Source organism: Pipra filicauda, unplaced genomic scaffold (genome assembly GCF_003945595.2).
Source record: "Pipra filicauda isolate LSUMZ 115617 unplaced genomic scaffold, ASM394559v2 scaffold84_size4826128_pilon, whole genome shotgun sequence".
NCBI lineage: Eukaryota > Metazoa > Chordata > Aves > Passeriformes > Pipridae > Pipra > Pipra filicauda.
Window position 1 is genome coordinate 3,648,680 of NW_024105031.1, and position 24,057 is coordinate 3,672,736.

The 24,057-nt window shown below is 38.1% G+C and overlaps 1 protein-coding gene across 1 annotated transcript in view; it reads right to left on the bottom strand.

The window, feature by feature from the left end:
- The window catches only part of CHN2 (chimerin 2), a 167,073-nt gene that overhangs the window by 78,346 nt on the left and 64,670 nt on the right, over positions 1 to 24,057 (bottom strand). Inside the window, exons 2-3 of the mRNA XM_027723778.2 lie at positions 17,723 to 17,761; positions 10,426 to 10,481 (exon numbers count right to left, since the gene is read on the bottom strand). Coding sequence (XP_027579579.1) covers positions 10,426 to 10,481; positions 17,723 to 17,761 — 95 coding nt within the window. The remainder of the gene's footprint in view (positions 1 to 10,425; positions 10,482 to 17,722; positions 17,762 to 24,057) is intronic.

Below are 24,057 nucleotides of genomic sequence, written 5' to 3' on the forward strand. Positions count from 1 at the left end.
TTTGACTGTGTGATGAGGTAGGAGCAAAGACATTCCTCAGAAAGAAACTAGCAATGCCCAAGTCCCCATAATTTATTCCACCTGCTCTGCCCATGTTTCAGAGACTGTCCAGAAAGAAAGGTGACATGAATAGTTTTGGAAGTGTGCATCTCCTTTTGTCATTCAGTCACAGAACCATGGAGATGCCAACGTTATGACCACTTAAGGGGTGGATATTCAGCCATGCATTATAGGCTTGGAGGCTCCCAGCCTCCAAGAAAGTAGGTGGGAGCAAGATGTCAAAATCATTCACAATACCAGAGGGGCATTGACTAGACAGGTCTCTGCAGAAAAGGATCCTGGCATTGTTACAGATCAATAAATGAACTTGAATCACTGATTCTGTCTGTAACAAAAACTGCCAAAACCAGAAGGCTATACTGAGGATAAAACCAAGAATGCAGCCAAGAAGACATCAGAGTAATCCTCTCCTTGCAATGTCTACTCAGAAAGCCTCTAGATGGAATACTGACTGTGGGCTGGGGCACCACATCTCAAGAAAGACTGAAGCAAATAACTGGAGTAAGCAGGGATTTAGCAATCATGAAAAGACATGAAAAGAGATTGGCCCAAAGAAAACAAGACAGAGAGGGGCTGTAGCAGACAGGTATGAAAAAGGCTGCTTTCCAGAGGAAATAAATTTGTTCTCTGTGCGCTTACTAGACACGACAAGAAGAAACAGGCTTAAACTGCAAAAAAAAAGACAGAACTTAGAAAAACGTTAAAATAATTAAGCACTAAATAAATAAGCAGAGGCAGTCAAGAAATCTTCATGAAGCCTTTTTCAAGGCTTTAAGAAGTGGATATGCAAACATCTCTTCTTGACACAGGAATGACAACCTCTTGACTTTCTTCTGGCCCTGAGATACCCCATCCAGCCTAGTCCTCACCTCTGCCTGGACTGCTCTCAGGAGATAGGGATTAGCAGGGAGCAGACTTGAATAGGCTGTAAAAATCACCTATAAAACCACAATAATACTCAGCCCACCTCTATGAGGCTCTCAGGGGAGAAGGCAGCACCCAGAAGGCAGTGGACTGAGTAAACTGTTCTGGAGGAGAAAGCCAAACATTCAAGTGATAAACTTGTCACCACTTAACTAAATAATAAAACTCAGTTTCAATCCATCAGCATAACAAAGTGCCAAATTGTGTTTGGTATCTTCTAAAAAATACTCTGAGGAAAAATTTACAGCACCGGGGAGAAGGTAGGAGTGTTCTTCACCACTAGGAAAAATGAAAAAGAATACAAGACAAAAGTAGAGAACAAAAAGAATGCTTTTATTAACTGCTGTTCAAAGCTGCACAACTTCTCTGCTATGGTGGCATGTTGTAACCCATGGAGAAAGTAAAATGCATAGTGACCCTTTTGCAAAAGGATAATGCATCACAAAGAAACACAGGAAGCTCAGCAGCTCTGACTCTCACTGTGGCACTTGGCTGATTTCCACTCAATCAAGGTTATTTCTATCATTTTTAAACACAAATATTTTAAAAATAATTTAATGTGTTTATTTGCTTACTTGCTTGTACCAAACTTTCAAAAGAGCTGCTTTAAGCCATCCTTTATGAGGGTAATTTTAACTCAGGTTTGTTTCCTTTCTATGACCTTGAGCAAACTGTCCAGCAGCCAATAATCAATATACCAGACAAAACACCATAAACACTAGAAGGTTACAAAATCTCCCCCAACATGGACATCTGCTACAAAAACAGAATATATTTCTGTATATATACAGCTCTAACAGAAAAGAGCAAGATTGAACAAGAAAAGAAAATCCAAATATTTTCTCGCCTAGTAAGGAAAATAATGGGCTCCTGAACATAAGCTAAAATAAACTGAAATAAATCTTAATCAAGAAGCCTGCTGCTAAATAGTTGGAGGAGGCAGGGTCAAGTTCAAACAATTTCAACAGCAAAAGTGGGAGTCATCTGTTTTGTTATGCAGCCTCCATTCACACGGTAAGGGCATCATTAAATGTAAAAGGAATATCGATGTTACTCTGAATGCAAGTGAAAAATTTGAATATAACATTTAAACTGTGCTCCTTTTTTTTCAAGAATGATGTGTTGAGTCATTTAAATAGGAGGAAAAATATCCCCAGCAGCAGATAAATGCAGTAAGCCACATTAATGCTCTGAATTCTTCTGTAACAACTGAGAAGCACTAAAAACATTCCTATGACACATGCCACAACAGTCCACAATTCCAAAAAGATGTGTGTAGTTGGCTGATTTGACCATTCTGTGTGTGTAGCTATATACATGCATGTACAGGAAGTATAGGAAGGACGACAGAGAGATATGTAAAGTTTCTATATTTATTCATATTAGGAAATACAAATTAATCATGTGCTCAATACTCTGTGTTCCTTTGCTGTTTCTGGCTGGAGTAGAGGTAATTTTCTCTGCAATGGCTAGTATGGGGCTGTGTTTTGGATTTGTGCTGAACACAGGGCTGATAGTATAGAGATGCTTTTGTTATTGCTGAGCAGGGCTTACACAGAGCCAAGGCCTTTTCTGCTTTCTGTACTGCCACGCTGGTGAGGAAGTTCAGGGTGCATGGGAGATTGGGAGGAGACACAGCTGGGACAAGCTACCCAAACTGACCAAAGGGATATTCCATACCATATGACATCATGCTCAATATATAAAGCTGGGGGGAGGAAGGAGGAAGGGAGGGACATTTGGAGTGATGGTGTTTGTCTTCTTACGTGTGATGGGGCCTTGCTCTCCTCGAGATGGATGAACATCTGCCTGCCCATGGGAAGCAGTGAACAAATTCCTTGTTTTGCTTTGTTTGTGTGCATAGCTTTTGCTTTCTCTGTTAAACTGTCTGGATCTCAACATATGAATTTTCAGGCTTTTACCCCTCCGATTCTCTTCCTGATCGTGCTGGTGGGGAAGTGACTGAGTGGCTGAGTGGTGCTCAGCAGTTGGCTGGGGTTAAACCACAATTCCTCATCTTGAAACTTGAAAAAAGATACCAGACCTAAAGAGAGCAGAGACATCCAGAGCCCTTTCTACATATTATTTAACCAGATATGATGAATACTAGCCCGAATTTGAACATGTATGTAAATCTGTACAAGCACTTAGCATTTTCACCTACACATAGGCTTATAGATAAACTTTATCTAGGTGGAGATATGAAATAGGCTTTCATTTATTTTGGCTTGAAAACTGCTTACATTCAACACCATGTCTAAATAAAAAAAAAAACTAGATGAAGAGAGTGATATTAAACAAGGATAAAGGGAAATAAAAAACTAGGGAAATAGCAAAATGACAAAGACACACATCACCCACTTCCAAAGAGAGATGGAACGGAGGGTGAAACTTTGCAAAGATTTCAAGCAAATCCATAGGAATAATTAGCAAGTTCATCAGTCCTTAAAGACAGCTACCTACAGTTTGTGCTAATCAAACTGTATCAAAAAAAGTCAGAGCTTGCCATCATGTCTTCCAAAAAGATGGTTTTAACTTTTCCATTTCACAGTGATCAATAAGCGCACTGACTGGTTCATACCATATTCCTCTGATCAACACTCGTCTAATTTGCAAATCATAACCTAGAACATTAGTAAATCAAACCCGAGGAAATTCAAGTGAAACAGACAAACCTCTTCTAGTTTTGTTTAGCTGTAACTACATAAATGAAATTTTACTATCACATCTGCAGAATAATTAGAAAGCTTTCTCCTCCGTTCAGTAGTCAATGGACTGTTAAAATGAGAATGATGTGGCTTCATCTGAGTGCTCCACCATCTTACTATTGCAGCAGAGTGAGACTGCAAGACTCATGGACTCTAGGAGAGATGAGCTTTCCTGTCAGTCAATAAAGCGCCTTGGAAAAAAACACCAGCAAATTTCTCTGATGTGATAAATACAAGGGAATTTTGGGCAAGCAATATTCCATCTTCCTTTCTTTCTTTCCTCCACTGCTGCAAACCGCAGGCATTTTGCAGGACGAAATTCACTACGGAGATACTACAGAAAAATGACCTTGGGTGTAAACCCATATTTTAAATTTATATAGGAAAACCTGCATATAGCCAGTTTCGAGGGCTGCTGGATACAATAACTTTTGACATTCACTCCATGGGTCCTCTGCACCACTTTAGCTGAACAGCCTTCCTGGCTTTCAACTGCTCTGAGCCACCACCAGTGCAGCCAGGCTTTCTATATTTGCTATGAATTTCAGCTGAAGATTTTTCCTCTTTCTGTCAATGTCTATTCAAAATTGCTCTTAACTTCATTTGCAATCCACAGACTACTGCTGTGTCCTCCTTGTATCTTTTTGTTTCTATCATAAAGAGGTTTATGAAAACACAATTAAAGCATCAGCAATATTAAAAGAATTTGAAAATATGGGCTCCATTAAGTCTTACATGTGCAAACATTTCCATTAATGAAAATAGTTTTCAGCACAATTCTGCTCATTTTCACTTAATTGCTAGCTAATAGGGTCTCTTGGTGTGTCACTGTGTGTGTTCTGAGGTTTCTTTCTAAGGGAAAGATAACATAATATTCTGAATTATCTCAGATAAGCTCTCATGACTTGGCAGTAAGAGACACCTCATAGCAGTGTCTGACTTTTGCAGTAGAGTGATTTGAACAAGTGCCATGAAAATTCCCATTTGCTCCCGTTATTTACCACCAATTTTATGGTTAATTTTAATGCCCTATTACAGCTCTCTGGTACTTCACCACAGTACAGACATTGTTCTTAGAAAAATGAGGGCAGAGAGAAAGAGGAAATATTCCACTTGTAAAGGTCACTAAGTGAGCAGAATAAGGGAATTAATGGAAAACTTATTGCAATGATTAAAGACTTATTATCCAGTCAGATATACTATGCAAACATTTTACTAAGGCTGAATCTTAACAACCTTGCTCAAGCTTACCTAGTCATAAGCTTTTTAACCAGTGTTTTTAATATTGCTATTGTTTAAACTATCCACTTCTAATTGCAGTGTTCTTAGCTTGAATCCCATGCTTCAGGAGAAACTTTGATGATGAGTAAAGAGTAAATTGCAGCAGTTCAGTTTGGGAACTGTGCAATAAGTCTGTGTATTTGCAGCTAGTAATGTACGAGATGGCAATAGCATTACAAACCTGCTAGTGACCATTTCAACAGTTATGTTCTATGAAATGCCACTATGTACAGTCTTGTTTTGATAAATCTAGGTAATGGATATCCAGAGGGTCAAAAGAGTTCCAGACTCTCTGGATGGTTTGAGTGAAAAACCCTCAGCACTACAGTCACCATTATTTTAGTCTCTTATAATTATTTAAGCAAAAAGAAAAAGGGATTTCTTTCTTCAGAGAAGTCTCCCTTTTGTAATCATATTTGCTTTCAGTCAAGAAACCATAATTTTTATGTTTTAAAGGCAGAGACAATAATTTCTACCGCTTCTGACACAACCTATTTAGAATTCAGAATGATGAGGAAGGCAATTAACTGACATTTTTCTACATAATAATATAAGTTAGGGCTCTAAGGCTTTGCCTACACTAGGGAAATTTAGATGAGTTTCTCAGTGTTGCTGACACTGGCTTGGCCAAGGCATTGTTAGGAGTGTGGAAGGTCTAATGCAGACAAATTCACAGCCTTAAAAATTGCCGTCAGCAATTAAGGCTTTCTTGGAACAGAATGGAAATAGCATTCACAGGTATGAATATTTCTACACAAATAATCCAAAAACTCATGGGTAAGATTCATTCCCTCTTTGAAGAAAATTTATAATGTGCCTGTTGTTTAACCAGATATACTCCAGAGTGATGCCCCCATCCTTTCTTAATTCTTTTACTTTGTTAAAGGCTCCATTTCTTCAAAAGATATTTTAACTTTGAATAATCTACTCCTGAAATATTTCTTAAAATTAAGAATTATTTAAAATGTTCCTTTTGAATAAAATAAGGAAGTTGAAAGCTTGAGTTATTTTCTGAGAATATAATTTTTCATCAGCATTTCTGTAGAATAAACCCTAAAAGATGCTTCATAATATGACTTTCTTACAACACAAATCTGATTCTTTGGTGCCTATTATCAAATTTGCTCAATATTTAAAAGCTACTCCTCCACTGGAACTGTGCTTTTAAATGGAACTTTTTCTACTTAAAAGATAAATCATTAAAACACTGCTGGAAGAAATATGGTTACAAATGAGAATATTGGCAGAAATCCAATGTTATTGGGAAGGTAGGATTTTTGTATTAGTCCCACTACCAGTGGTGATTAATTAAAAGACATTAGATACCTGAAGCCAAAACAGTTAATTCAATATATTCCCATTGCAGGAACAACCTGCTTTTGCTAGACAAGATATTTATGCAAGCAAAAAGAAGGAAAATCATCATAGCAAAGCTAAAAGACACAAATATATAAATGTAAATAAAAGATATAAATGTTCATGTTTATTTACAGTCCCAGCTTTTAGTCTGGTGGTTTGCATATCAGGATTTCTGTCTCCACAGTATACTTAATCAAGAAATCCACACAAATTAGATAGAAGGGCAGAGATCTGAGGCTAAACCCCCTGTGACTATGGAGAGGTAATGGAAGAGCAAATGAATGCAGAGAATTGAAAGATGGCAATGGAAAAGATGGAGGCATGATGAAAATGCCAAGTGGTGAGAGAAAAAAAACAACCTCCAACACTTGTTTATCTGTTGATGTCACAGATTTTGTTTGCAGCAGATGCTTCAACTCCCCTGCAAACAGTGTAGAATTTAGCAACTGTGAATGAAAGGCATTGTCCCATAGGCATGAAGGATTTCAAATTATTTGCAATTTTTAGATTTGTCTGAAGCAGTTTGAATACTAAATTAAACAAGTGAACACTCTCAACAAGGTCCAGTTCCTATGATATGCACATGGAGAGAGAAATCTTTCCTGTCAGTCACATATCCCACTGACGCCTGCTCTCCAGATGTTGGATGAGCATCATGTTGCATACTAAATAACTACCATATTTCTAATTAATATATTTTCACACACAACACAAAATTAGATTTTGAGATCTTTCTATGTAACTGACAAATTCAGGATTAGTAAGACATCATCTTCAGTGAAGCAAGCCTACACAGTCATCAGATCACACTGAAGTCAAACTAGAATCAAGAAAACAACCCCAAAACACCCTTCTTACAGACTGTGTGCTAAAAAAAAGCTAATAGGTGCCATAGGAACATAGTGATGAATTCTCTCTCTAAAATAATCTGCGATGCTCTATGAAACCACTATGTAGTTCTGCTTTCTAATAAACCAATAATATGAACTATAAGGAGCAATCTAGGTATCAGGACACCCCATCTGCCCCACTTCTCCAACTATATGCAAAAGTAAAGCACATCAGCAGTGTTTCAGTGGTTTTATGGCCCTTGAGTCAGAGAATCTGTGTTTCCAGCAATCAGTCTGTGAACACATACAGCTGAGCTACACAAAGATTCAAAGTCCAAGTAACAAGAACGAAAGATCGCAGTTGTGGGAATTCATACTGCTTTATATACCTACCCTTAAATAAAGTCTGCATTTTCAGCTGTTTAACTAAATTAAAAACAAAATCAAAACAACTCAAAATAGAACTCTGCAGTCTATGAAGTGAGCCACTAAAAATGGTTCATTAGTCAGAACCAAACGTAGATCATGTGAAACAGATGGTTTTTACTTATTTTGTTATGTACTGCTTTGTCAATGATAATGCTTTCGGAAAACTCCACAAAAGAGTGTGGCGTAATAAACACTTGAAGAAAAGTACAAAGATCAGTGTTTACAAAGCCATTGTGCTGTCTACTTTTTTATATGGTTTCGAATCATGGGTCATCTACCGCCACCACCTGCGACTCCTAGAACGCTTCCATCAACGCTGCCTCCGTACAATTCTAAACATCCACTGGTCAGACTATGTGACCAATACATCTGTTCTAGAACAAGCAGCAGTCACAAGTATTGAGGCCATGTTACTGAGAACACAGCTGCGCTGGGCAGGGCACGTCTCCAGGATGAAGGACCACCGCCTCCCTAAGATCTTGCTTTATGGTGAACTTGCCACCGGCTGCTGCATGAGAGGAGCCCCAAAGAGAAGATACAAGGACTCCCTGAAACAACATCTCAGCCTTGGCCATATTGATCAACATAACTGGTCTACTCTGGCCTCAAATTGGGAGGCCTGGAGACACACCATCTATAACGCTGCTGATGCCTTTGAGAACGCACGCAGGATCACTCTCGAGGAGAAAAGACAACGCAGAAAGAATTGTGTCTTGCAGAACATACTACCTAAGGAGTCTTTCTGCTGTGCCTTTTGCAATCGGACATGTCTATCTCGTATTGGCCTTATTAGCCACCAGCGTGCTTGTAACAAATGTGGATAGAGTCTTTCCCAAATCTTCGTTCGTGAAGCCCAGCCATGATGATATGTACTGCTTTGTCAATGATGTATTAATTTAATTAACATGATCTTAGCTTCTTTCTGCAAATCTTTGGAAGTGACCTGAATAGGCACTAAATATGTATATGGTCTTTAAGCATCAGGCAAAAGGATAACTTCAGTTGTATGTAATATGTTCTTGAGTTCAAGGAAATAAGTTCAATACAGCACACCAGTAAAGAGTTCACAGCTGCACATTTAATCCACTTGTGCAGATAATCTTGTTCCTAGAACAAGAATACAATTGCTATTCCACTTCAACAGACTATTTTACCTTGATTTAAATTTTCACTCATGGAGGCATACTAGAAAATGCTTTAATTTCCTATTTAGTGCGATGAATTTTGTATTAAACTTATTCAGCTTAACTTGTAGCCCCAAAAAGATGAGTTTAAATTGCAAACGTGGTTTCCTAAGCATTCAGTGTTTATGAATCAGATTTTCTAAAACTAAGTTCTTCCTCAAAGTAGTTCCAATATGAAATAGACAAATAAAATATTAGATAAACCATTGTCTCACACAAAGAGAGAAACTCCTCTAAGGCCATGCTGGAAATAAATAAATTTTTTATCTTACCTATTTTCAACTATGTCCTCTCCTTCAAAGAATACCAGCCACAGCGAACTAACTGTCTTTTGGATTGCATGAGGATTTCAGAGAGCAAGGTCTCGATAAAACACTTCAGCACACGTGCACTGAAGTCCCACAGGACTAGCATGTGCTCTATCTCCCCAAGCCTTGGCTTTGACAGGGAGAAAGAATGACATGAGGGTTCACCCACTCTGGTGTTTTACTTGCCCTTTCTTAGCATCCTGTGTATATGTTTTGAGACCATCCCAAACTGACAGGGCTTGAAGACTTCCAGTCTGAGGCCAAGACCCTGCTCTCCCTGCCCTCAAACTGGTAAATGGCACTTGAGAGAAAAATGCAATGGCCTTTTAGTTAAGGCACTGGGTGGACTCAGGAAAACTGTACTCAATTCCTGGCTTTGCAATGGATTTTCTTCACAAACCGAAGCAAGTACCTGTGCCTTGATACAAAACCTCCTGCCCCGCACAAAAGTGTTTTGAGACAGTACCTTAATATTTGACAGATGCCAGGACTCTGCTTTCATGGGTACACAGTGTGGGAAGCAGGACAGAGCTCAGGATGATGTTTGGGAGTACAACTACATATCAGGCCATGAGCCGCAGTTTCTGTCTTCTTGCACATCATCTTTTATACCTTGTGCAATCACTTCATGCATTTAGTATTTCTGTTACTAGTATTACGTGTCTATTTGCACAAAATTTGTCCCTGACATTATAGAAGATAAGGCTATCACAGTCTTATTGATTGAGCAGAGACATCTACATATGTGTTCCATTACTATTTTGCCATGCAGGTTGAGGAACGGACATATTAAAGTCAGTAGAAGTGGAAGAAATACAGCAAAAGAAAACAGGGGGACAAGATAACTCAGCCAAACCTGCAGCACTGCAGATTTCTAAATATCCTACAACCTTTAAAGTTTCTGTGACAGAACAGAGCTCTCTGGGTATCACTTCAGTATTTTAACTTGAACATAATACTTGGCATTCAACAAACTGAAGCTACATGTATCATGGTGAAACATATCACACAGATGTTATTATGCAGATTCAGGAAGAAAAATACACCTTCATTTAGACAAGGAAACATAAAACTTCAGGTAGTATACAGAAAAGCACATTAAGCAATGATTAATAAGCATTTGTCTAATGAAGGTGCTTCTAGTGATAGAATGAGGCTGCCATGCCTAATTAGCAGATATTAATTTGCTTTAATTAATCAACCTTAAGAAAAATGATTATATAAAACAATGGCACAGAAAAATTAAAGCAAATATTACCCACAGACTGCACAAAAGATTTTTTGGTAGTCATATGCTGCTGACAATTCATCAGATATAACTAGGTAGAGCAAAAAAACTGACCTCCCGAGGACAGATGATTCTCTTGGGACGTGGTGCCTCTTGTTGCAATTGATACACTGTCAAACACAAAAATGTTCGGATCATTAGAAGATGGCAACATACACAAACTTTTATTCAGATGAGTCTTTTTAGCCGGGGGCTGCAGAGAAAAATACAAATGTAAAGAATATGACAGCAAAATGAGGTATTTCAGTGTGTCTAAGTAATTTATATGAAAATTGGTTGTTGACCTGCAAACTAACTAAAGTGACCAATGCTTTAACTTTTAGAAGTATTATCTCCTTTTGTATTGTTTTTTACATTTATATACTAGGGAAGACTAGCGAGAAATAGATACCAATTATTAGATGTATCTCAGGATAAAATCCCACTTTTGCATATACTATGTTGCAACAACCCAAGAACAGATTGCTTACCAGTAGCACCAGCAGTTTTTTGGATAGGCCTAGAAAAAGTTCAGTACCTTTGAAAGGGCTCATCACAATCTCATAATTTATTTCAAGATTTGCTGGCAATTACTGAAGAGCAAGCAAACATTCTTTTCAGAGCCATTATGTCCTATTCAAATGGCCCTGGATCAATTTTGCAAATCTTCTGAGGGCTGGAGCAGAGAGACCTGAGGCTAGAGGTAGTTGCTGCCTGGCCCCAGCCTCTTCACTGCATGTATTTAATGAGATCCTCTCCCTCCCTTCCACTCCAGAGTCGTGAGAAGAAGCTGACATGCAATGACAGTAATCAATTCCAGCACAGACAGACTGTCTCTCTGTAACTCCAGTAAAAATCCCAGAGGTTTGGATTCCCTCCCTTGAGAAAGGCCTTCTGTATGCTGACCTTCTTGTATTTGGAAAGATCATGTTGTGTCTATGAATTTTTTTAAAAGACTGAGTTTCTAGGATGATTTTCTTCATGATGGTAGTGAAGCTCAGAATTGTGCCCTGAAAGGTGGTAGATTATGGAAGGAATAGAAATGCCTGTGGGTTTGATAAACACAAAAGCCCTGTTGCAGAAAGTGAATGGAAATAGTAGGTGTTAGCCCTCAGCACTTTTTCGCACCTTGTGCACCCTCTCTTTAAAAATGGGGCTAGAAGTGATGAAATCTGGAAAGTGAGGAAGTCCTTCAGCCTGCACCCAAGTTTGTCACACAGGGGATGGTAAAGTTTTGAGGGCTTCTGCCTTCTGCTCATGTCAAAGTGCAAAAACCCACAACCTCTTCTTTTCCCAACCCAAGTTTTATCCCTGGTTCCTTAGAGGGGCACAGAGAGTTCATGATTTCTTATATTCTCTATCAATTTTAATGCATATGGATGTGATCTAGCTCCGAGTTTGTACTCAGGCTTTGGATACACCCTGCATCATTCAGCACTGTCAGAACTTTCACTACTTTTGCACAAGATAACTTCTGGTCTTTCTTACCTCTTGCAGTTATGTAACTAAGATTTAAGGACTTACTTCTACTCTTTTGTGACCAAATGATTTGTGTATCCAAATGAACTGTCAAAAAAAGCATGAAAATTTTGTTCAAAAATCACAGGTAATATTTTAAAACTCTGATTATTCTGGAGCCCAATTTTAGAGTTAATTTCTGAATGTCTGAAATCAGCATAACTACTGATTCAGCAAGTTAGTGATGCTTAATACTAAAGATAGTAAAAAAATAGGAACTTTTCCTTTCCCACATACATTTTCAATGGAGAGGAAGAACTCTAAGGATTCAAAACATTGCAAGAATATGATTGCTTCTCATTTAATTATCTATTTCCCCAATTAATTAATTTAAATTTTAACTGAAAAATAATACTTCATAAAAATCCTATTTTCAATAATCTAATCTGTTAAACATTAACTGACACAGCATATTAAGCTAGTGGCTGTTTCTAAGAAAATTTGTTAGCAGTGGTGCAAAACAAGTTGGTCTGAAGATCACATAGGAAGCCCATCTTGCGATGTGCTGCATTTATAAGAAACGGAAAAAAGCAAAGAGGTCTCTAAAATAACCAAAAGAATCTCTGAGGCTGATAACTCTGGAGAAGCAATGGTGGGGAGAAGAGTCGGCATTTTACAAAACAAAGGAAGGAATGATTAACAGGAAAGAGCAGGTACATGAAAGACTTGAAAGCAAACACAAAAAACTGGATGATGATTGGATGTAGTGGGATGAATCAGTGCAAGGAAGACAAATCCTCTTAACAACTGTATTTTGAATAGATTGGAAAAGGTTGCTGTCATTCTCAGAGAGACATGGGTAATTAATCTGCACAATAATATGGACTGAGAAATATATCTGATTTAGAAATACATCAGAAGAAAATGTGGTAAGATTATTACTATACAAATAAATAATAATAAATTATATGCTAAGTGTGCAGGATGAGAAAATGGCCCAAGCACGAGTGAGGTTGTGAATGGTGGTAATCACAGAAAATGTCATGAATGGGAAATGGTTTCCTGTGAAACATAAAGAATTCAGATTTGGCCATATTAGCTTTAAATTGGTAGGCATTAAGCTGACAGAAAGTCAAGCCGGTGGAACAAGAGGAGAGAGATAGAGAACCATTAGATGGAGGGAGAGAAGACAGATCAGGAACAGAGAAAAGAACTGAGAACCACCAGTGGCATCGTGGTAAGGGACACCAAGCAGTTCAGTGGGAGACAAACAACAGAGAAGAGACAGACAGACACATAGCTGCCAAGGATGCCCAAAAAAGACACACAGCAATGTAAGGGTGAAGATGGTAAAAAAAGTGGAAAACAAGGAAAGGCAGTATCTCACAGACTAAAGTATTAGGGAGCAAAGCCAGTGTGACCCTACCAAAAGCTGTGTTCTCTTTTAGAAAGGGTCTCTCCTGTTTCTGCTTCAAATGATTGCTATGTGAAAGCCTGCTAATGGGCTTTGAATACAAGTGCAATATTATGGCTAAGGTGACTTGAGAAAAATGTGCCCTACAGCTAAGTTCCAATGAGCACAGGCACCTCATTAAGTGACCTCATTTTCAGAAGTGCTGAACATCCTGCAGCTCTGCCCGATTTCATTATACACTTTTTCCAAAGTGCTGGGCACTCACACTGTAGCTGACATTGCTGAGACCCCGGCACAGTCCAGGGAATGGTCAGATTCAGAAGGTACATGCCCATCTACTTGCTCAAACAACAAACAAGCCTTGCCTTTCTGCCTCATTTTCCCACCTCCACCTCTGAAAATTTCAAAACAGAAACCAGCGTATAAGAATACGGTTAACTGAAATAATAGAAAAACACACTTATTTAATACAACGGTAAGCAGTGATTAACATCTGACCCAGTCTATTTCCAGCATTTAGAACTGACAGGCAGGTTACAGACAAACCCGCTGTGATCATAAAAAAGATGACACTTGAACATAATGATGCATTATTATCTTAGACCTGAGAAAATGAATCTTATAAAAAATCAATTTCATGCAAAAAGAAAATGTATTATTACTGCTCAGAGAAGAGCATCAGACTAGGAGTGGCTTTTTGTTCAGCATCAGATGCAAATGAAATGTACAGTAATAATACACACTAAATATTAGACAAAAATGCAGCACTGCTACAGAAAAATGCTGTAGCTTTTAATTGGCTCTTGAACATCTTTATCAGTTTCAGACTTCAGAGAGTTTGCCTGCATTCATAGTATCATAATCATGTCCGAATTTACAGTTTTAACAAAACTCTAATTTATTATTGAATTTTTACAGGAACATTTCTTTGAGATGTAAAGTAGCTGGTTAGAATATATCCTTCTCTCTTTTGTTCCTGCTACAGCGTGAGTTGTCTCAGGGGATGAATAAGGGAAATTCTACAATATGTTTTAGGAAGAACTGTCTAATTCCAAAATCCAATCTGTCTAAGAAACAAAGGGCTGACATGCAAAAAATAACACTTACTCCTCTTCTGCCAGGAAAGAAGGGCTATCAGCAATTTCTTCATATTTTTTTTCATTCTGCAGTGTGTCAGGACCTCGAGCTTTCTCCTTTAACTCACCTATGATGAGTGTTCAGTGATGCTCCAGCAGAGAGGAAAAATTCCTATCATCGGTTTTATAAAGCAGCAAGGAAACATACTGCCTTCTTCTGAGAATATTTCGCAGAGTTCCTTAGTTTTGCCTCCTCGGCCTCATCTCAGTCAGGCATTTATCCATGTGCCGAGCTTGAACAATATGAGCTGTCCTATTTCTGCAGGATTACTCACATGCTTAATTAGGAACCTAAGTGCTTGGCTGAAACAAAGACTTAATTTCTAACAAAAATGAGTCTCGGACACTGTGCTTATTATTTGATGAAGGGCAGAAGGCACAGAAACTTCGTGAGGAGCTGAAGCATCGCATCAGCTGATGCTCTGGGCTTTGCCACACTGCTTCACACCAGCATACTGATCTTAAATAATGCAAATAGACATTGAAGTGGCATTGACACATGACTGACTTAGCACATGCCAATCTCAACAGTGGTAAAAGGAGAAAAAGAGTGGTTTTATATCTCTTCAAAATTCAAGCACATACGTGCTGTAGCTGGAAACCAATGACTACCCTGTTTCAACAGTCAAACAAATTGCCTACTCATCCCATGAAGCAGGTAAGATCATTGTCTCTGCTCTAAGAGGACAGTGCAGCACTGGAGCAGGTTACCCACAAAGATGGCAGAGGCTCAATCCCTGAAGGTTTTCAGGACTGTTATGTAAAGTCGTGGCTGTTCTGCTCTAGACCTGACAACAGTCATGCTCTGAGCGGGAAGCTGGATTAACTCATCCCAGAAGCCCTTCCAACCCACATTCTATGATTCTTATCTTCCTTTCTTTACTAACTCAATGATAGTAAAAAGGCAAAATGCTATTTTGTATAATACGCCTAACACACAGCAGACTACACAAAGAAATCAGTTATCTGGTATTTATTTGTTGATTTGCTACTCAGGTATAAATGCAATCAAACCCACTGCCTAGACCCTGCTGGCTGCTAGAAACTTTCTAGATTTTTTTTCCCAAGTCCCTTCCTGGTATTACAAAATTATTCTTGCCATTTCTTTTATTTTTTGTGTCCCAGGGCTATCAGGAAAAGTCTGAAAAACTTTGTAACCTGTGAAATTCATGTGAAATTCTAACAATTCTTCATAAGCAGATGAGGATCTTCTAATTAGAAGGGTTCATCTTCTCTGAATACAAACTTATGCATTATGTCAAAACAGTAAGGCTTCAATTCTGAAAACTGTTCCACTTTGATCAGCATTTGTCCACGGACACGTGCAATACTGTTTATTTGAATACTTGGCATAAACAGGAAAATCTGCCTTTGTTGAGAATCTAGAAGGACTGAACCCTTGATCATGATGTCAATAAAAGGCAACATAGTGCACCTAAATTTATGCAGGACTTAAAACAGAAATCAAAACTGTATGCAAAGCATCTTACTATGTGTTAGCAGACTTTAAAAGCTACTAGCTAAAATAGACCAAAACTAATTGTTAAATTGGCAGTAAACACAGAGTACTAAGCATGAAATTCATACACTAAGTTAAAATTGTGATGAGACAGGACAATGGATTGAATCACAAACGAACACTATTGCTAGACATAACCTCTATAATTAATTTACCAGATTAGGATTTTTCTAGCTGAGTAAAGAAGCATACACTACCTAACATTGCAAAGAAAAATGTGTATCTGTAGCTAAGCAGTCTCAGCAGTAAATTTTTGTAACCTTAAACTATTTTCTGCATTTTGGAGCTGTGTAACTTCTTCCAAGGTCATTCATGCATGGAGTTCAGATGCTGAGGCCATGACTTTGTCATTACCACAATATTGATATCCTTCATGTAGCAGAAGAGGAAATATATTCATAGACTATGAATTAATTATTTTTTCTTTTTTTTTTTAAATTTAAAAAAAATGTTTTCTTGGACTATTTGTAAGCTATCAGGTAAAAGTAACCAAACTTTTTCACTGCATGCAGTGATCTGCCTGCTGCATCATTAGGCCAACTAAGAGCAGGTAAGTAAAGGTATATGCTTGTTTCCTGACTTAACGGAAACTTCCTGCTAACAAGGAAACATCTGTCATTTCAAATACTGGTCTTGTCAGAGTCAATGGGAGCTTTTTCACTGATTTTGAGTAAGCCAGGTTCCTCTTTTTTAAAAAAATCACTCAACTGTCTGCTTCTTTCTAAGTACTCAGCAAAGTATGCATGAATGGTCTAACTCAAATACACTCTTGCTGACTTTTTAGAAGGTTTCTCTTACACATTCAAAACATTACAATAACAACAACAAAGTCTCTAAAAAACAGTGTTCTAAAAAGCAATTTTTGTAATTTAATGGGATATTCAAATTTTGGTTGAAAAGCTCTGAGTCCATTCTGGGGCAGAATGTCATTCTCAGGTAAAACAGAGGTGATGTCTTTGAAGTCAGCAAGGTAGTTTAATGTGCATATAAGTGAAGTTAGCAAGTTTATTCCAGTCTTTAAAATTATACATGTACATGCATGTAACTACTGTTATCCTTGTCTTTTTGTAGTTCCATTTTGGTAATGGCACTGTACTGAATTTGGAGTTGCCACAATAAAAGAGACACTTAGGATAGTTCTGTATCTGAAAGCAAAAAAATAAAACAAGCCTCTATACCCAAAGCTACTTACTTTTTATTAAAGTTCCAGTAAGGGTTTAAAATACAAAGATCAAATTTAAAGGCCATCTTTAACAAGGGATTTAAAAGCCAATATTTTGTCTTAGATCTGTGCTACTCTATTAGAAAATACATTTGGAACAAAGCAAGGGAGCATAAAATATGCACTTCTGCACCGCACACTATGTAAATGATTTTTCTAAAGGCAGACAGGAAGGTTCAAAGAACTGATAGTGCTGTCTCCAACTTCTAAACTGTCACTTCAAAAATCAGCTTCTATTGCTAAGGATCAAAAAATATTATTATCTTAAAGTGATTTGGTGACCCATATAAAAAGACAAGTATACTCAAGCCTGACCTTTAGTAAACACATGAAGCATTAACCTCTACCTCTGAAATCCTTCCTGAAAACCTCAGCAGAGAAACCATGAAACCCAGGATTTCCACATTTGTAAGGCAACCCAGGGAGTCTGGCACACATAACTCTGCTGCCCTTGCTTCATGGAAATCCAAAAAGATTCAGGTTTCGCTGTTGTCCCATACATTAATTTCTACAAGCACCTAGTACATTTATGTCTTTCTTCTAAACAAAGACAGGGAAAAGACTTAACAGTGACTGACACCTCGGTAAGGTACTAAGATTATTCAAGTTTCTTGTATACTTACAGTATGATTTCCATATTGGAGGCTGGTATTCTTCAGCATCTAAAATAGAAACAAAAAGGAGGAAACAAATCAGTCAATTGGCCACTGAGTCAAACTGTCAGCATGTATTTTTCTGCTGAGAGACCTCTACTTGTCAGCAAAATTCACATTTCTTTCCCCAGAGAGATGCTGGCCTATTTACAGTACAGTTTCGTATGTGAGAGAAGAATATAAATTTCAAACACTTGTGAATCCAATGTGCTTTTCCAACTTACTCAAATGTAACAGAAATTAATTTTTTACTAATTTGCATATAGTTTCCTGACTCACCAGTATTTTTAAAATAATTAACTAGACTGGTAACTAATTAATTTTCTTTATTTGGGATGATAAACAGAGAAATCACTACTGGTTTTCAATCAGGCTTCTAACTCCACTAGTAAGATTTGAGAATGAGTATCAATGAACAACACACATCTGAGCTAAAAAGACGCCAAGCTCAGGCTGCACTACGATGCACAGATCTGATAGTTTCAATGAGATTCAATTACACTTCTTGAACCCACCGGAATATGCAATTGCCATATTTTCCAGAAATGGCATCAACAAAAATAATGAGAAAAATATAGAAAAAGGAAAGACTGCAAACCCTGTAATTATAAGCAGACAATTATTGCCATTATTGACTGAAGGGGCATGAAGAGTTGGTATCTTCTGTTAGCGCCCACTCCACAAGCAAGTTTACAGCTGGATTGTATGGTCCCACTCCACAGGGGGGTTTCCAGCCCTCTGCAAAAAAGCCATTTGCTGCAACCTCCAAAATCACAACAGAGACCAAGCTTGAGTGGTAAGAGTTAAGTTACCATACACCAGCACAGAGGGTGGGGCACCGGGTACTACTTTGGCTCTGAACTGTCATGGAGCCAAACACTTTGAAGAGTCATTTACCGAGGGTATGTCATTAACCTCCCAATCCTGTGCAAGCTAATTAAGGTGTTTGTTATTTACTGAACTTCTCCTTAAGCTATGCTAATATAATTCAATTATAGTTGCATAGCTCATGCTCCTTGTCTATTTACATACATACAACCACTTTAAATATAACCCTGCAAAAAGTTTGTTTACTAGGAATGTTAATCATTAACTGCCATCTGCCATTTTTAAATCTATTGTTTTAAAAGAGGATAAATCTAGCAATGATCACAGTTACTCCCTGGAATAATACCCTGCAGCAATTTGTAGATATATCGATTGGAAAACCCATTTGGTCTCAGTTTCAACTATATCCACCTCACAACTTTGGCAAAATTCAAAACGCTCCCAGACTGACAACAGAGTTACACTCTGCTGTGGCAATCCAAGAGTAATTAGCTTGCAAGTTCATTATGCAGAATATGTATTTTAAATTATATGAAGCTATTCATGAGACCACTGAAATTTATTCATACAAGAACTGAGTAATTTTTTCTCTTCTTACATTATAATAGTAATATATTACTCTTTTTTTCCTATACATCTGTTGCTTCACATATAGTTTACCATAATACCATAATATTGTGTATTAAGTTCCTCTGTCATAATTCTGCATCACTGCAAGAGAATTTCTGAATTTCCTTCTTCACTTATTATATTTTTCCAATAGAAAAAACATTGAGATAATGCAAATATCTTATTATCTATACTTGTGACTTCAGATAAGGAAAAAACAGAGGGAGAAACAATGAGAAACCAGTGAATATCAGTTGTTGCTTTAGTCTTCCAAATTAATTAGAAAGTGCACAGTAAATTCAACAGTGAAAGCTGATCTACAAGTGGCTGTAAAGTGCTTCATTAGCTTGAGACAGACATGGTGAGGAAACACTGCAGCCTAGGTGGAGAGCAATCGTCCAGGAGATAAGTCATAAAACAAAACTCCCAATGATTGCATTTGATTTGTCATGGTTATGAGTGTCAGCCCAGGAAGAGTGGAAAGAACCATTCCTCAATAGGTAAAATAATTCTTAAGGATTGTACACTCGGAGAAAACCCACAAGTCACTGGCTCCACATTCACCCTTACAAGGTACTGCAACACCCTCTGTGATCCCTTCAGCTGAAAGCACGTCCCTAAATCACAGGGATGCCATAGAGGTGATAGTATTAACAGAGTTTATTGTCAAGCTATCATGCATTTGATGGCAACCATTTGTAGGGAAATAAAAACCAATTAGTTTAAATACATCCTGGAGACAAGGGCCACGGTTGAAGATCAGGGAGAGGTTTAATGGAACTCAGAAGGAAACCTCTTGCTCCATTTGTGGAAGGAGGATCCTGGGCCCCTGTTTAGACACTCTAATCCTTGTATGATAAAGTCTTAGCACTCCCATCCTGGTTGACTAGATTAGGCTGAACTTCAACCCTTCTTAAGTCAGAGGTCAAATAAGGCAACTCCTGCCTGAGCAGACTGGATTACTACTATTTGCCCTTTTTGAAAATTCTGTTCTGCTATTTTTTATTAGTCCTTCTTATTACACGTAGCTCATGCTCCTTGTCTATCACTAGACTTAATACAGCAGTTCTGGTTCACAGAAGTTGGGTGGTCAGTTGACACCTCAACTCACACGCCTTCTGCATTCAGTTCTGCACATGGTAATGGTCTTAGCAAGGACAACACACCTCGGTTTTGAGCCACTTAGCAAAAATGAATGAATCAATCAAACAATCAGATTTGGCACAAATGACAAATACCCTGTGTTGATCTCTCATTAAATGATATTCCTAATATGAACTTTGATCATAATGCCTATCAGAACTGGGACTAGCAGCATTTGAAAAAGGATTCACTGAGGCGCTCTCAGATGATAAGACAGGGTCTCTTCTACTGCTGTTTTCTTGAAAAGTTTCATATTTTCAACAGTGACTTCTTGTTTAGATTCAGAAACTGTGCCAGATAAGGTTGAAAGCAGTTGTCACAGGAGAAACTCAGATCACAAGATGAGAATCAGTTCTGAAAAACTCAACAAAATGTCCCAGGGTCAGCTATGACACACCTTTCTGAGTCCCACTGTAAAAGAGAGACTTACTGTAAAAGAATTATAGAATGTCCAGATTAGGTATTTCTTTAAATTATTTTGAGTCTTATCAAAACTGTATCATAAATGACCTTGGCAAAACCAAAAAACCTGAGTACTAACTGGAAAGACTAGATCTGGAAATAAAGCATGAGAGACTTCCTCAAATAATATTACAGGCAATACTGTTAACTAAAAACTTGGAAACATACCAGTTGAGAAAGTTAATATTTATTAGACCTAAAAAAGTACTAAGAGTTAGTTGTATGCTAAACAGAAAGGGAAGAGGAATGCTGAATGCTGATTCTTGAGGAATATTACAGCTACCAGAAGGTTTCTCATAATGCATAATTGATATGAAAAGATACTGGAGAAAATTGTCAAACCAAAAATGATACTGTAGAATTGGAAAGTAAGGAAAAACAAGTTAGTTCTTCACTTTATTTCCTTTCCTCTTCCCAGAGTAGAGAGGGTGAAAAGGATCTTAGGAATAAAACACTTTTATAAAGCTGATGGAGCCCTTGAAACTGAGTAAGTGTAGAAAGACTACATTAAAGGGACTACTGAAAAGTTGGCAAATCTTTAAGCAGACAGATAAAAAGTAAAACTACATAAGATTTTTTTTTTCAAAGAAACATAAAGACAGAATACAGTGTTACTGCCAATAATGGGCAGTACAGGGTTAATACATTACTCAGAGCCATTCTTAAGCAATTTCTGGGAAATGGGCTTACAGTAATTATATAGTAAGTAAAGTTATCCATGGACTTCAGCCCTTGTTCTTCACTGAGCCTGGCTCTGTACCAAAGTGACACCTTTCTGGATGTAGTTGTAAAAGACACTGGAATGACTGAGTTGCTTTTTACTGCTTCCTTGTACTTTCTGAAGATGATGATGTAATACTGACACGTGTGCTTTTGTGCTACCAGCACTGGGACCAACTTAGCTAAAGCAGGTCCGATAAGAAACTGACTTAAGTTCAAACTGATTCTTCTGATTACCACCACTGGTAACTGCACTAGAAACAGGAAACTCTGTTTTACAGGGAAGACCACAAATTATGTCACCGAATCAAGTATTTCTGAGTGGCATTTCTGGTCATAAATAGAACAGTAACAAATATCCATAGTGCAGCTATATGCCGTGCCCAGTTCTAGATATGCTAAAAAGTACTAATGAATCCTATGACAGTAAAGAGTTATGCAGACAAGTAGCAGGACAGTTACCAAATGGGAACTGTCATCACTTGCTAATTTCTTTATAGTCACTATGAAAAAGGAGTAAAGATTTTCTTTTTTTGCCTTTTCCTTACTAAAGGATTATAAAAAAAACATTTTGCAGTTCACCTTGGAAGAACTTTCTCAGACTAGATTTTCTGCCACCATTGTCTGAATTTTGGACTTCCTTTCCAGTAACAACTAATTTTAAAACTATGACCTGCATGTGCAAGGAAAGACCCTTGTGTGTGAAGAAGAGCCAATCTGGAAGCCACTGGCTTACTGGCAGTGTGCAGATAAATGATTCACCGGATAAACAACTCTAGTTGCTAATTTTTTTAATCTTCTTTGTTATTATAGGATCAAGACTAATAGTTATTAGTATTTTAATGCCCTTTGTATATTTCCCGTAAAGAGTTTTTTTACATGTTTACCACGTACACTTTCATATTTATTGCTTTGTTTCCAAAACATCAAGTTAGCATATATTATTAAATACATTTTTCTTCTTTTTATATAGGTAATTATATATAGACCAATAACATAAAACTGTTGAGTAAAAGGCTCTGTGAAAGATAAACAGTGTTTGTACTCTTCCTGCACATATATTTTTTAATGTTTTCTTCATACAGACAGAATTATATTATTCAGTTGACTATAATACAGATGGCCATTACAGAATCACAGAATGTTTCAGGTTGAAAGGTACCTGTGGAGGTCATGTGGTTCAAACCCCCTTCTCAAGCAGGGCCACCTACAACCATGTTCAGACAGCTTCTGAGTATCTTTAAGGATGGAGACCCCACAACTTCCCTGGGCAACCTGTGCCAGTGTTCAGTCACCCTTATAGGGAAAAGGTGTTTCCTGATGTTCTGACAGAGCCTCCTGTGTTTCATTTTTGTGCCCACTGCCACTGGTAATGTCACTGGGCATCACTGAAAAGAGCTGACTTTGTCCTCCTGGCATCCTCCCTTCACATATTTATACATTTTAATAAGATTCCTCTGAGCCTTCTCTGCTCCGGGCTGAACAGTCCCAGCTCTCTCAGCCTTTCCTCATAGGAGAGATCCTCCAGTCTTTCATTGCCTTTGTGGCCCTTTGTAGGAATCTCTCCAGCATTTTCATCACTCATACTGAGAAACCCAGCACTGGACAGAACACTCCAAGTGTGGCCTCCCTGGTGCTGAGCAGAGGGGAACATTCACCTCTCCTTCCACCTGCTGGCAATCATTTTCCTAATGCAGCCCAGGATCCATTCAGCCTTCCTTAAGGGAAGGATACATTGCTGGCTCATTTTCAACTGCATGTCCACCAGGACCCTCAGGTCCTTTTCTACCAAGCTGTTCTCTAGCTGGGTAGTCCTTGGCATATATTAGTGGATGGAGACTAAAGGGAAAGAGTAATAAGGGGCTGCTTTGGTAGAGTCGGTTCTTTCTTTGCATGTAAAACATCATTGTATTATTTAATTTCCAGAAGGCTAACGAGCTCATCCTGCCCATGGATGTATTGTATCTGACCGTGCTGTTTTGACCTGTCTGGCATGGGCGACCCTACCGAAGGCATGTACCATTGCCAGCATAGCTCATAACCACACAGGGGCACACAGGCTATGTTCCTGTTAGAACGGTTTGGGAAGTCTTTCATTTCCTACTTTACTATCACCTATTTATATACAAACATAAGAAGATCCCCAGGAACAACCCTTTGTCCTGCCCGCCCTATCAGGATGTAACAGAGCAAAGCAAATATATCCAGAACATGCCGAACCTGGGCAGTAGCCACAGGTGAGCCAAAAACAAGCAGACAAACAAACTGACCAACCGTTCTGGCCTCCGTACTAATCCAAGGCTGGGGTGCCTTTCAAGGCCCCAGCTTGTCTGGGACCCCCATCACTCTAAAGGAACGCCACTATCCAGCCTGACCATATCCTTCTTCTACTGAGTTGGGTTACCACGTATCTACAGGTGCACTGCACACCTGTGACACTTCCTAGAGGAAGGTTACTAAGCTTACTAAAAAACAGATTATAGTTAGAAATAACAAGAATGCATCAATATTTTCTCCAATTTTTTCTGCCACTTATTCTTATT